Below are 14678 nucleotides of genomic sequence, written 5' to 3' on the forward strand. Positions count from 1 at the left end.
TTCACAGCTGCGACGAGGTTATCGCATTGCTCTTATGCAATAGTTGCGCGCATATGAAATTTGTCGACGAGCGCGGCAAGAAGAAAACAAGAAAACTTGTAATGCGAAGATGTGTGTGGCACTTGGCCACACTCGTTGGTGGCTCGTTGATTCGCTGCTTCAGTGGCTCAGTGGCTCAATTGCTTTTGGTGGTTCGCTAACTTCCTGTACTTAGGCGGCCTCGCATGGAGACTGGGCTCGGCAATTGCTGGAATTTGGTACGAAGGTGCGCAGAGGAGAGTTCACAAACACAAGTCTATTCATGAATATACCCACTCGAGTGCACTCAAAAGCGCAATGCTACGCAATGCAGAACCATAAAACCTGTTCAGCTCGACTGCTGGCAAAACATTTAATTATGCGATACATATTTCAGTTAAGCCAATTGCAATTGGTTCTCTCTCTCTCTCTCTATCTATGCAACTGTAATGCCTGATCAGCCAGGCCCAACTGCATGGCCTGTTAATCAGCAAAGACGATGACGAAGAATAATCATCGCGATTATCGTCATCATCATCATCATCATCACTGTTGTCTACATAATTGCATTGCCCCATTTGTTAGCTTTCTTTGAATAGACTGCAATTGACTTGTGACTCTTTGGCCCAGAGATTGTTTGCTTGTGCTTCCCAAAGCCATTGTGGCAATAAGATTGTTAGAATGCCTATTTACGGTCATCGATAATACATAATCTTGTAGAGCTTCTAAAGGTAGTAATAACATAATGAATGCTTTAGAAATTGAACGCATAATTAAATGCAGCTTTGACCATAGAGATTATTTTTGGGTCGTAAAACAATGTTTTAATAATTTGATCAGTATTAACGAATACAAAACTGGTTGTTAGTCCTCTCTGCACTAATGTCTCTAATCTAATATTATCTATTCCAGTTAAAATAAACTAATACTTTTTGAGTAGTAATAATGAAAAATACTAAAGATATATATCAATGATCGATTCATTAAAAGCAAAAGCAATAATTAATTCACAATTTTTTTTTGCTACCTTTTGAATTCTGAATAATTTTAGATCCTCTTTAATTAATTTCCGGAATCTAATGATGAACCTTTTTAATCTAATACCTGCAAAGTGCTTGGCATGTCAACAATAAATGTTTGTAGTTTAGTTAAAAGTATTTAAGCAATGTAAACAGTAAAACTAATTTGCTGGGAAATTACCGCAAGACATCTTGAATTAACGTTAATTAAAATTCTTATCATTTGTTTTCATTTGTTGTTTCAGGTTCCATACGCACCTCTTTGTTGTCTGGCACACAGTTTAATGTTACCTGGCATTTGGCCTATGCACACAGGGTAAGTTGAGGAGCCGACTGGGGAGCTGAGCTTGGGGCAATTAAGTTGCGCGCTAATCAAGATACCAGAGATGCTGCACAATGGCAGTCAGCGTTCTTATCTCGACTCTCGAGTGGAGCATAATTAGACAGACATGTGCATCATGCTGGGCATCGTAAATGATGTAATGATTGCCACACATGCACGACAACTGAAGCCTAGATATGTATAATACTCAGTATCAGACTCAGACCTAGCCTGAGTCAAAGTCAAAAACATTGCGTTAGAAGTTCTCATTGTTGAAAAGGCCAATGGGAATTACCTTTTGAAAGCAAGTCACAAGTTCTCAGTCATTGTTTTGCGCAATCTTCATTATATATAGCAGAGATTTGCCTTCCAAAGTCACGCCCACTCGCACCTCCCATAACCAAGTACATATTGGATTCAATGCGCAATTAAAAAGTTAATTTCATGCTTCAATTTTTCTAGGGCGGCTTCCGTTTGCAATTGCTGGATGCACTCGACAGACCCGTATTGGATCTAACACCTCACGTTAATGGCTCGGAATTTGTGCGCACAGATGCGACGTAAGTTTGCTGATAAGCTATGCTGTGATTCTACCTCTAACAGATCCCCCATCACCTACAGGGCTCAGTCGTATATGGTGAGCATTCCCAAGGATTTCGAATGCTTCAATTGTACGTTGCGTTTGCTGCGTCAGGCCGATGAATGGTCGACTGCCTATCGCTTCTGGTCCTGCGCTGATGTGGACATCAAGCAGCGCAAGGATTTCCGTGAAACCTGTTCAGGACATGGCAAAAACATTGCATCGCGCTGCAAGTGCGATAAGAACTTCTATGGTCCACAATGTCAGTATCACGATGAGTGCAGCAGCAATGCCGATTGCGGTGTCCAAGGCAAGTGCATTGATATCGACAGCACCTCGTTGCCCCGTCGTCAGTGCTACTGCAACTTTGGGTGGTACGGTATTGGTTGCAACAAGCGTTCTCCCTATAAGTCGACCAGCCTGGATCTTACTTCGTATACTATGAAGGAACTGTCGCCTGACTATCATATGTACTGGCGCCTGCTGGAGGAGCAAAAGGAGATTGAGGTGGTGCTCAAGGTTAACAGCACCTCTTGGGTAGGCTTGGGCTGGCGTCCACGTGGCATGACTCCGGAGTGTAAGAACTTCCCGTTGTTGCGTGATATGGGAGATTTGACAACAACCCTCGAGAGCTCGGCTCCCGAGCCAAAGAGCGAACCGGAGCCTAAGAGCGAACCAGAGCCCAAGAGCGAGCCAGAGCCAAAGAGCGAGCCGGAGCCAAAGAGCGAACCGGAGCCAAAGAGCGAACCAGAGCCCAAGAGCGAGCCAGAGCCAAAGAGCGAGCCGGAGCCAAAGAGCGAACCGGAGCCAAAGAGCGAACCCGAGCCCAAGAGCGAACCCGAGCCTAAGAGTGAACCAGAACCCAAGAGCGAACCTGAACCCACAAGTGAACCTCAAGCAGAGCCATCTGCCGAACCGAGTGCAAAGACAAAGCGCGTTGCCAAACACGATCCTGACTTCGGCAACATTGATGGCGTTACCTCAGTGGCCACCAGTGTCTCCTATCGCGTCAGCACAAAATCGGGACGTAGCCGCCGCCAAGCAACAGGTAAGAATTCTTGCACACATTGCATAGCTTTCGCACTTGCAATCAATTAGTTTAGCTTAATTTTTGAATTAATACAAGTAGTTGCAAAACACACAACAAATCCTGCAGATCCTGTAGAGAACTTACTGCATTCAATTATTACTATCCTTGTTGTGCTTCTACTACGAATACTTTCAATCCCGCACCTAACACTAAGCACGCAAATCTATTCTCTACGACAAATATTATATAACAACAGAGCCAAATAGCACAGCGGAACCAAAGAGCGAACCAGAGCCAACAAGCGAACCGGAACCAACGACAAGCGCACCGGAACCGAAGAGCGAACCTGAGCCGAAGAGCGAGCCGGAACCAAAGAGCGAACCTGAACCAAAAAGTGAGCCTGAGCCTAAAAGTGAACCAGAGGCCAAGAGTGAGCCGGAGCCTAAGAGCGAACCAGAGCCCAAGAGTGAACCGGAACCTAAGAGTGAACCGGAGCCCAAGAGTGAACCAGAGCCCAAGAGTGATCCGGAGCCTAAGAGCGAACCAGAGCCCAAGAGCGAACCAGAGCCCAAGAGTGAACCGGAGCCTAAGAGCGAACCGGAGCCCAAGAGTGAACCGGAGCCCAAGATTGAACCGGAGCCTAAGAGCGAACCGGAGCCCAAGAGTGAGCCCGAACCCAAAAGTGAACCAGAACCCAAGAGTGAACCGGAACCTAAGAGTGAACCAGAGCCTAAGAGTGAGCCAGAACCTAAGAGTGCACCCGAACCCAAGAGCGTGCAAGCTCCCAAAAAGTCCGCAAATCTTGAGTCAGCAGGTAAACCCACACGCCTTGGTAATGGTATTGCCTTTTCGATCCCTCGATTTTCACTGTATACTAACACAGTAGATCCCACAAGCCACACACAATTCACAACATTCCTATCTCAATGGAGTATCTATTATTGACATAGTTTTATTTCCCTAGAACCCAAGTACAAACTTAACCCGTATACACCTCGGCACGACTTCAATCCCATGGACTGCACGGATATTGTTATTGGCTCGGCACGTGGCATGGCCAGTCGCGTGGGAGATTACTACTCTCGGGATCGTTCCACACCCAAATTGGACGAGGTCTTTGGTGGTAAATCCGATTTGGCTTTGGGTACCGGTTTCGAGGAGAATGGTGTGACCACCATTATATTCCGCAAGAAACTGGTGGCAACAGAACCAACCGATCACACACTGGACGATGCGCTCACTCATGTTATCTGGGCAAGGGGTCAGGAACCACAGAAGTATGTGCATGTGCCAGCCTCCGGTTTAGAAACTGAGCCCTCATCCGTTAAGGACTTCTATCAACCGGATGAGCTGAAATACCACGGACATCAAATGCAACGCGGCGTCACCCAAATTAACTTCTTTGGTAAGTATAAAGAAAAAAGGAAAAGAAAAAAACATCTTATAACTTCACAATTCCCTATAGAAAAAGATAAGTCCGCTGCTGAAGTCGATCGCAATGATCTGAGCACAAATGTGCTTGATAATGATTGTTATGGTCACTGGAAATATCCCTCAAACTGCTCGCCCCAGGAACATACTTGCGAGTACTACGCTTCATGGGAAACCGCTGGACGTGGTGATGATATCCGCTGGCACATCGAGACAACAAACACACAAACCTGGACTGGCATTGGCTTCAGCGATGATCAGCGCATGTCACAAACTGATGCCATCATTGGCTGGGTTGATGGACGCAGTGGTCGTCCCTTCCTCATGGACACCTGGGTACTTGGCTACGCTCCACCCAAATTGGATGATCGCCAGGACATTACCAATGCATCCGGTCGCATTGAGAAGGGTGTGACCATCTTAGAGTTCAATCGCAAACGCATCAGCAACGATGAGCAAGATCTCTCCTTCACCGATGATCATTGTCTGTATCTGTTCTTCCCCGTGCTCGGTGGTGCCTTTAATGTTGTTAACAAGAAGACACGCAAGCACGAACAGGTGCCAGTAGTTTCGCCCCAACGCGTTTGCATCAAATCCTGCGGCAAAGGTATGAGAACTTTCTCACTTTCATCGGAGCGATATTAATAACTCTCTTTTGCAGAACTAGAGGCTGTTTTTGTGGGCACTAGCACACCAGCGCCAAGTCGCTTAGTGTATGCCGTAGGTGTGAAGTTGATGAACTTGGCCGAATCCTTTGAAGCACCCAAGCCTGGCACTGTAGACTTTAATAATCTGGCAGCCACCATTTCGGACTCCTTCAATGGCATACTCTCGCCAATTCCCGGTTACTACAAGACCGAAATTATTGGTTTCGAAAAGTAAGTTAATTCTGTTTATTGGAGATTCCAACGCAAAATTCTTATTATCATTACCCGAATGTTCGCAATAAGTTTGTAATTTAATGTAATCAAGCAAATATTCTTATTGAATAGTTAGCTATTCATTAGAGTCGCCAGATTGTATCCCTGACTTAAAAATTGCTGTTACATTTTAACTTCTTCTTGTAGAGAGGGCAGCTCCATGGTAGCCAAGGTACAGGCGCTATTCGACAAGTCCGATGTGGAGAAGAAGCACGCCCTGGATACGAATAACATTGAGAAGACAAGCGAGGCGGCCGTTGAGAAGAATGCGGAAGTTATCAAGACAGCGCTACAAGATCAATTGGCTACCGGCAAGGTGGGATCTCTAACAGTGGATCCACAGTATTTGGACTTTGAGGCTCTCGAATGTGAGCACCTAATAAAATGATAAAAATTTCATATTTTTTAACAAGAACTCTATTTACAGTTAAGAGTGCTCAAGAACCCAGTGCTAAAGACACATTGCTGTCCTTCTTCGATCTGTCGGAGACACGTTTGTATATTGTGCTAGGTTTGATTGCAGCCCTTGTCCTGATCGCCCTGATTCAAGCCTTCTGCACCATATTGAAAACGTCCCGCAAGAGCAAAAATACCAAGGTAAATGTTCAAATAATTCAATTTAATGTATTTAGTTGCAGCGTTTTTAGCATTAACTTGACTACTCGTTTTGTTTAGCTCTAAGCTTGGCGCACTTAATAAGAGTTCAATGCTGACACCGATTAATAATGTTTATTCAATTGTATAATGTTATTTTAAGCTGGTTTACGTAATACCCGATGAATGGCGCATATATCAACAGCGACAGCACCAGCGATACTATCAGCCCTCTAGCGATCTATAAATTCGAAAACAAAACCCACCAAAACTCTAAAAAAAAAAAACCGAAAAATTAAAAAAATATTTAAAAAAAAAAGTATATCTCACTGCCTGAACTGAACAAAATCGACAACTGCCCAAAGTACTTAAAGTATAACCCCAAAAATAGTTAGCCAAATACATATATCAGATCTGCGCGGATATCGTTAAACATGTACTATATACGCTCTATATGTGCTGAGTCGCGTTTATCAAAATTCTGTTACAAAAATGAATTCATTGGTAATTTAAATTCCTTTTTGTTAATTGTTTATTTGTTTTGTACTTATTAACAAATGACTTAATTTGTGACTACTACCAACAACTGCTAACATCTAATCAAAAACCCATAATACTGGAAGGTTTCTTTCTCTCTTACTTTCTTATTCACACTCTTCTCTTTCTTTCTCTTTCTTCATTCCTGAATACGATTTAACTAAATGTTGTTTTGTTTCTAATTAATTTCAATTTCATCTATTTACTTAATGTATTTCTTTTCTGTAGCCAAACCAGTTAGCATTTGATTTTCATACTAAAAACTATGGTCTCTTATCTTTCACTATAATATTTCCATTTACATATCTTCTATCTGTAGCCGATCTTTGCTTCTTTTTTGGCATAAACGCAAACACACAACAAAGCACATTCCAAAAAGCAATAATAGTACATAGTCCCTCAACGATGTCTGGCGCACTGTAATTCCCCAGAGTTCTGAGTTCCGTTTAGATTTTAGATCGTATTTGTTTCTCGAACTCGTAGCAAATGCTGACTGGTTATGCGCTAAGATCTGAGAATACCCCACAAACACCACCCCATATTCCAAGACTTGCATTGTAATTTTGGTGTAAATTCTATTTGCTTGCAGGAGAAACTCATACAGAACTCTCCCTGGAAAGAGTTTGCCTCCAACACGAACTATGCCTTTGATCCATATGGCGAAACCGAAGAGAAGCACATGACAAGCAGCACCACCGCAAAGGAGAAGGCACGCAATCGTTCCACGTCCAGCAGCCAACAGACCACGCTGCCCATGTCCCACTCACCCACAAGCAAATCCCAAATGTACTATGAAAACACCAATGGCAAGAGCAGCAGCAATGGCCATGGCAATGGCAACAGCCGCTCCAACGGTCGCCACATGACACAAGAGAGCAGCGCTGGCGGCAGTATGTCCACTGCTCCAGGACCTTATTCCCGAGGTAGCTATGCGGAGCGTGCTTATTCGCTGCCCCGCCAGAATCATCATTATCAACAGAGCTCGGCAAACATGCAGCCATCTGGATATTATACGCACGATCGTCGGGCTGCGCGACATGAGCGCGAGCGTGAGCGGGAACGAGGCGAGGAGCGACGTCATCGCCATGAGCGGGACTCCAGCTACGATAGATCCCGCGATGATCCGCGTTTGAATGGCGGCGCTGATACGCCAGACTTTTACTTTATGCCATCGCAACGCAAATACTCCGGCGAAGTAGTGCGCGTCTATGTGGACTACAACAAGGATCCGAAGAACTAGGAACAGACGCACACACGCACAGAACAAAAACATCCTCGATGAGAGTGCATGCACAACAAGAAAGTTACAATTTATTTAAAAAATCTTGATTTAAGCTTTTCTTCTATCATTCCGTCCTTCTTCCACAACCTCAATCTGTTGCTTCTCGTTTCGATTGCCATAAAGCAGTTTCACTGCATACGTTTCACAATGTTGGGGGACGAGGGATTCCCCCTTTTCACTTTGGGTGCGTAAGCTTTATAATGACGCACACACAAAAAAAACAAACAAACACACAGAGACAAACAAACACAAAGTTAATGATGCAGTTCAGGAAATGTTTAAACAAATGACAAAAAGAAATCCACAGTTTAGTAAATTGTAAATATTTTGCATAGAATATAATGGTCTGAACAAGTAAGTATTGATTCAGGACTTTTGCAATGTTTTCTCTTCAATGTGCAAAGAAAAATAGTCACTGTATTTAATCAAATTAAATATATGTATGTTAATCTAAAGTTTAATAATGTTGAGCGCATAATACGACGATAATACTCGTACAAAATGTTTAATTTTACATTACAATACATTAATTAAGTACATATTAATAAAGCTAGACATGTAATATACAGTAAATGCGTGCGTTTTATTTATTTACTTCTTTTTTTAAGTACGACCCTTTGGTAATATTTATGCATTTCAAAAATGACCGCCACGATAGCCTTTTCGATTGTCAGCAGTCGAATATAAGTGTTGCAAAGCAAGTCTATTATCGATAGTTGAGCTCGATAGCCCGTGTGACCATTCCCCTAGCGAAATATTCAATATGTAGCCACACTGAAAACAATCATATACCATCCCTATTGCTTGGAAATTCGCGCGCTTTTTTTTACTGAAAAAATCTGTATGCTCTGTAATTAGACGCATAATTATAAAACTTGTGTGTGTTGTGTGATAAAACAATTGAAAATAAACTATTAAAGCACTTCAAAACAATCGCAACACAATGGATGTTGATGCAGAAGAGGGTCAAGCGTACCACACGGTGCAGTTGTCTACAAAAGAAATGCTAAAAAACAATCGACGTCAACATTACTGCAAAGTGAGTGAAAAATCAACAATTATGATGCGTTTTCTGCTTACTTCAGCACTTTCCACGTACTTATATGGTCATATATTTACTGTTTTCAATTAAATTAGATGATTGACCTCCTCGCCAGCAGCTGCAAAGCTTCAGGTTTGGTAAACACCTCGTTCACTAACGAGGAGCTCGTTCAATTCTGGTTGGGCGACATTGCGCCTCTGATGTTTGATGATGATCGCAGTATACAGAATAGCGCTGTTGCTGCGCTAGCTGAGGCTCTGGTTGCCCTAGATGTGACTGTCATACATGAGGCCAAGTGCTGGCCACAATTGCGCAGCGAGTTTGTCACAAACTACACAAAGAACATTGGCGAGATGCGCGATGCCAAGAACAATAATTGGCACAAAATCTGGACCCTATTGGTGCAGATCATGGACAGCGAACTGCTTCGCGGCTGCACCTACATCAACAAATTCCTGGCAGTCGTCGAACTGGGCTTTCGCAATCCCGACAACGGTGTGCGCTCCGAGGCCTTCCTTTGCTGGCGTGTGCTCATCAAGATCTTTGCCGCCTACAATGAGCTGGCGGCGGGCAAACGATTGAGGCTTTTGCTTATACCCTTGCGCACATCGCAGTCGCGTTCAGCACACGTCAGCAGCATAAAGTTGCGTGTGTGGTGGTATCTGATCACTTGCCTGGAAGATGAGCTGCCAAAATTATTTGACAATGTGGTCGAATACTTCTTGAGCTTCCTCTTTGGTAGCGGCTCCAGCAAGGCACAAGCCACAGGCTTGGCGCACAGCTATCAGACAGCCCGTGAAATGGCCTTGCCCTGCCTCGTTGCACTGTGGAACATGGAGCCAGCGTCGGAGGGATTGCAACGCAGCTTACGCGAGCTACGCCTCGAGACGCTCTCACAACCATCGCCGCTGATGAACATCGAACACATGCAGGAGCACTGGCGTCCCATGCTGGCAGCCGTTATAGCGGCAATTAAATTGGTTTCCCAGCAGGATGAAAGCACCGAGGCTGAGCAGGAGCTGCTGCACCTGCTGCTGCGCAATCTGACGCTCGCGATGCACAAGCTGCGCGTCGCTCCGTTCATTGTAGCCAGCTGTGCGGAGCTGCAGAAGACACTGTCTGGAGATGGACGCATTGTGCGCTCCTTCTTCAACACATACGCTGGCGCCGCTGTGGTGTCGGAACGCGTCGACTCGTTGTCAGTGCTGGAAGCCTACATGAAGCTCTGCCTAAAAGCGCGCTCCGAAGTGCCGCCTGCCATACTGCAGCGTTGCATTACACTCATCTATGCGCCCGAGCAACTGGAGGCTCACAACACCAGCGAATTTCGGCTGCTCAACGACTTTGCCGTGCTGCTGATGCAAAGCAACGATGACGATGATTACGAAGCCTTTGGCGTCAAGTTGCACATTTGGCGACAGCTATCGCAATCGCTGCTTAGCTATCTGCGCGAGAATCCCCTCGAATATCGTGTGGCCCACAATGCCATGCTACTGGACAACTGGATTTTGTGGCCGCTGCAGTCGTGCGCCAGTTTTGCGGGACGTCGTGCGCACAGCGCCTTCGATGGTGTCTTCTGTGAGCAGTGGAAGCAACTCGTCAATGCCGGTCACAATGCCAACGAACGTAAAGAATTTGTCGGCCAACTGAAGACAGCTCTTGTTGATCTGCTGAAGAACAGCAGTAAAGAGGAGCCACATTTTGCGGAGCTCTTTGATATATATGTTGGCGCAGTGCTCAAGCTGGGCATCTGCAAGGATGCACCGCTCTACAAAGACGTTTTCGGCGTGCTACAGGCGCTCTTTGAGCGTCCAGCGTTGTCGCAGTCTCTTCTCGAGGGATGCCTCAACACGCTGCGCAATCTGCTGTTGGAGCTGCGACAGAACGAGCTGATGGTCATCTTTGATGCACTGAAACCAACGCTGGCCGCTGCTCTGCAATGCTGGAGCAAACGTAAGTGTGACGGTAGCTTCCTCAACGAGTGGAAACGCGCCATACAGGAGAAGTTCCGCAAGCTGGCGATGAAGAGCATGACCAATCAACTGAAGGAGCTGTTCAAGGGCGACGATCTGTTTGTTATCATTCCGTCCGTGTGGAGTCTGAATCCCGACAAGCTTACCGATCGTCAGAAGGAACGTTTCGCCGAAAAGTCCGACATACCAGCTCTCTACAACGACATGAGTCAGTCGCAGGACTCGTCCATCAAGCCCTGGACACCCAAGAAAGTGGTGATTGCCAAGAGCAAGCAGTCGGAACTGGCCATTGGCGGCGATAAGGAGGATGGCAACGAGGCTAACGATGACGTTGTGGTCATCGATGAATCGCCCCCAGAAGAGTTGCCAGTGGTGCCAGCCACGCCCACGCGTCGCCGTCAAACCATCGATGAAGTGCATAGCACTGAAAAGTACAATTTCCGCAAACCACGCACACCACCTGAAGAAGAGGAGCGGGCTACAAACAAATCCTCAACCGGCACCAATGAGGACACACCCATTCGGCAGACGCGCCAACGCGCTTCGCAAAAAGACAACAAAGCCGAGCAACCTGCAGCTGCGGCTGCTACCGAAAAATTGCGCTCACCTCGCAAACAATCGGCGCCAGCAACCCCGACGACAGCAGGTAACAAGGGATTATTGTGATCTGCTTCTAAGAACCTTTGTCTAATCTTTGTTCTATGTTTTTGCAGCTGTCAGCAAACCGGTTGTATCTCTTGCTAACAAGTCGAAAGATGCTGTTAAAGCCATTAACATGCAAAGCGAGGATTTATTTGCCGATTTGGCAACACCAACACCACTACAGCCAAGTGGACATCTGCCTTCCGAGCTGGCCAAGAAGGCATCAAGTGCGCCGGAAACCCAGCTGAGCTCCTCACCCGAACAGCTGCCAGCGGAGCTCATCACCGAACCCTTGCCCGCAGCAGAGATGTCGCCTAGGAAATGCACACCACGACTATGCAATCTGGTAAGATTTATATGTATTTGTAATATATGGGTAATCCTCTGGTGGAATTGTTGCGCGCGACATTATTTACAATGAAAAAAACTTAAACTGAAACCATTGTAAAAATAAGTAAAGGTTTTTCTTATAGCTATGGATTAGCATTATATTTAGAGCAAAGATCGATTTTACAAATTTTTTGTGTTTTACGATATATTATATAAATTCATTCATTATTTGGTTTGTGTACGAATTTTTACAAATATCTTAAAAATAAAAAATAATTCCGAAATCATTCTTAGCTCTAATTAATGTGCTAATCAAGAGCAATAAGATTCATTCTAGTTTTATATATGATAGTTTTAATAATTAATAATTGCATACATTTAAAACTATCCAAAAAATAGTTTACATTTTATATTCAATATTGCAGAAAATTTAACATTGTAAAATTATACTGATAGTTGCTTCGACATCTTTGAGCACAACCAAAATTATTTTACAAATTAATATAAAAATCGCTAAATGCAGCTTATTTGCTCTACATCTTTAAACGTAAATGCTTCGATCACTTCGGATTACTGCATAAGTTTTCAGATTTTCTGTACAGCTATGAAATTACTATCAAATGGTGCCACTTGTCGACCTAACAAATGTATTCGAGCAATTTTGTATGGAAAGTTTTAGTTTAACGCACATCTGCCGTCGAGTTGAACCATTTACCAGCTCAGAAAAAGTATTGTACGATTTGCAAGTGTCAAATATAATGGAGAACACATTAGTTTGAAATTATATATTTCTTATAGAACTTTTGTAAAATATGGTTTTGCAATTAGCGACATTATTCCAATAATTTCTCTTTCACTCTGGGTCATTATCTAGAATATGAAATTAGATGCAGCTGCAATATTAATTTAATTGTATATTGTTGCACATTTAAAAAGATCTTTACAATTTTAATTAGATGTATAATTCAATATATATATTAAGTTTATGGAGGAAAAATTCAATTAACTATTGAAAATAAATGTGTATACTTATTTTATTGCAACACATTTAAAGCCTTGGAAATCTATTACTAACAAAAGTGAAGAAAAGATTAAATCTCAATCAACGAACAATCTCAATTAACCAACTTTACTTACTGCTTTGCTTACAGAACTCTCCGCCGGATCGCAAGCAGACCAACAACTCGTCGAGTCCCACGCTGCGTCCCAAACCTTCAGCTCATCTGACAGGACGTGGCGCACAGCTGATCAATATGATAAGGAACAAGAAACTGGATACTGCAGCGCTCTCCTCTTCCTCCTCTACCTCCAGCTCCGCCTCGTCGTTAGCCGGACCCTCGACACGTAGCCAGTTGACGCCAGCGCGTCTCACAGAGCGCTCTGAGCTGGTGTCGACGCCCACCTGCGAGCTGAACGAACTGCCCGTGGAACACACATCGACGCCCATACTGCAGGCCAAAGAACTGTTGATCTTCTCGAAACGATTGCCCTCGCCATCGGCTAGTCCATCAGCATCCATACTGAAGCGCAAGTTGCGCTGCGAAAGCGTGGATGACTTTGAGTCGCCGGCAATGAAACGCAAGCGCGTCAGCTTCCACGATCCACCCGTTTCGGTGACCAAAGAGTATTTGCGAGATGCCGACGAGACGCGCAGCAACAAGTCAAAGCGTTGCCTGCTGCCGGACAAGACAGCAACAACAGCATCGCCATCGGAGGCACGACAGGCGTTGAAGCGACGCGGTCGCTTGGATAGCATCATTGAGATTGAGAAGTTTGCCCATGAACAGACGGCCAGAAGTGCGGACAAGTCGATGGACAAGAGTCAGGATGCCATTGAGGATGAGGCATTCGTCACGCTCAAGTGGAATGAAACCACAACAATGACAAACACCAGCCACGTTGCCGATAAGCCAGAAACAGATGGGGCAGCAACAACAAGCACAACAACAGTATTGCCCCGGCGTGACTTGGCCATTTTGGACACAGATGCCGCACTGGATCTGGTGGTGGAGCAATGCTCGCTGGACAATGTGCTGGAGCGCTACTTTGCCAAGGCCAGTGGCTCCAATCTCAAGAGCGCTCACACTCTGGCCAAATTCCTGTCGCATCAGATGAATAGCAACGACAAGTTGAAGACCAGCGTGCTGGAAACGCTCTCGGAGAATCATTCCAAGGAGTTTCTGGATCATGCCGTGCGCGAGAATCTCTCGTCCGTCGTGTGCGATCGTCTCAATCCCAACTCCGTGCTGGAGTACATCTGCGCCAAGTCCAAGATCAACAACAGCTGCCGCAGCAATCTGTTGGCCCAGGTGCCGGCCATGATACGCCTGGAAGCGGAGCGTATGTCGCTGCTCCAGCAACTGCTGCAGCAGTGCAGCCCCAGCGATGACCAGTTGCTCGATCTCATTGGCCAGCTGATGCAGTTGCGCGCCGACAAGACCGGCGAACGCAACAGCAACAGCGCCGGCAACAGCTGCGGGGGCATCGCCAACGACGACGACAATGTGGCCGAAACCGCTGCAGACTCATCCTCAAATTTGTGAGTCGCACACCTTAATTACTTTATTTGAACAAAGTATTTCGTATTTAATTCACTTGATTGCGGCCATTTGTCAACCGTCAACCGACCCTCCTCCATTATTATTTTTCCTTAGTTTAAGTTATATTTTTAAAGCTTTTTTCTCCCTGTTTTATGCCAGCTTTGTGGCTAATCTTCATTACAATTACATCAAATAAACACAAATATTTTAAACCCCAGTTGCTGGTACTTTTATTACTATATAAGTGAGTTATATGTATGTTTTGTGAAAGTTTAGAAATATTTCACAAACATTCCTTACTATGAAAGAAAGTATTACAAATTTGCTGCACATTGATGTAGGCTTCAATATAAAATCAGACTTTTAAGCAATTCGAAGTTCGAACTATTTAAAAATAACTTTCAACTTGAGTGTCCAA

General features: G+C 44.7%; 3 protein-coding genes across 9 annotated transcripts in view; 2 read left to right on the forward strand and 1 right to left on the reverse strand.

The window, feature by feature from the left end:
- The window catches only part of LOC117571005 (uncharacterized), a 28490-nt gene extending 20194 nt beyond the window's left edge, over positions 1-8296 (forward strand). Inside the window, exons 3-13 of one of the 7 annotated variants that reach the window (XM_052005624.1) lie at positions 1283-1353; positions 1822-1919; positions 1963-2987; positions 3226-3555; positions 3592-3783; positions 3934-4374; positions 4435-5007; positions 5062-5278; positions 5468-5688; positions 5748-5917; positions 7041-8296. In XM_052005624.1, the coding sequence (XP_051861584.1) occupies positions 1283-1353; positions 1822-1919; positions 1963-2987; positions 3226-3555; positions 3592-3783; positions 3934-4374; positions 4435-5007; positions 5062-5278; positions 5468-5688; positions 5748-5917; positions 7041-7691 (3989 nt within the window). In that variant the 3' untranslated portion in view covers positions 7692-8296. Of the gene's footprint in view, positions 1-1282; positions 1354-1821; positions 1920-1962; positions 2988-3225; positions 3784-3933; positions 4375-4434; positions 5008-5061; positions 5279-5467; positions 5689-5747; positions 5918-6077; positions 6234-7040 lie in introns of those variants that run through there. The other 6 variants (XM_034252955.2, XM_034252956.2, XM_034252959.2 and 3 more) reach the window with 6 other exon arrangements.
- LOC117571890 (transmembrane protein 170A) overlaps positions 1-14678 on the reverse strand; it is a 153947-nt gene that overhangs the window by 120542 nt on the left and 18727 nt on the right. The gene's annotated exons all lie outside the window — the stretch shown is intronic.
- On the forward strand, positions 8532-14477 carry LOC117571004 (telomere-associated protein RIF1). The gene is made up of 4 exons (XM_034252954.2): positions 8532-8772; positions 8871-11394; positions 11462-11736; positions 12872-14477. Exons 1-4 carry the CDS (start codon positions 8677-8679, stop codon positions 14261-14263), a joined length of 4287 nt encoding a protein of 1428 aa, XP_034108845.1. The 5' UTR covers positions 8532-8676; the 3' UTR covers positions 14264-14477.

Source organism: Drosophila albomicans, chromosome 3 (genome assembly GCF_009650485.2).
Source record: "Drosophila albomicans strain 15112-1751.03 chromosome 3, ASM965048v2, whole genome shotgun sequence".
Taxonomy (NCBI): Eukaryota; Metazoa; Arthropoda; class Insecta; order Diptera; family Drosophilidae; genus Drosophila; species Drosophila albomicans.

Excerpts from the sequence above, each read along its gene's own strand:
- LOC117571004 (XM_034252954.2), top strand. The coding sequence starts at position 8,677 with ATGGATGTTGATGCAGAAGAGGGTCAAGCGTACCACACGGTGCAGTTG. Across the intron at positions 8,773-8,870 it reads GACGTCAACATTACTGCAAA|ATGATTGACCTCCTCGCCAG; the intron begins GTGAGTGAAAAA and ends CAATTAAATTAG. Across the intron at positions 11,737-12,871 it reads CACCACGACTATGCAATCTG|AACTCTCCGCCGGATCGCAA; the intron begins GTAAGATTTATA and ends CTTTGCTTACAG.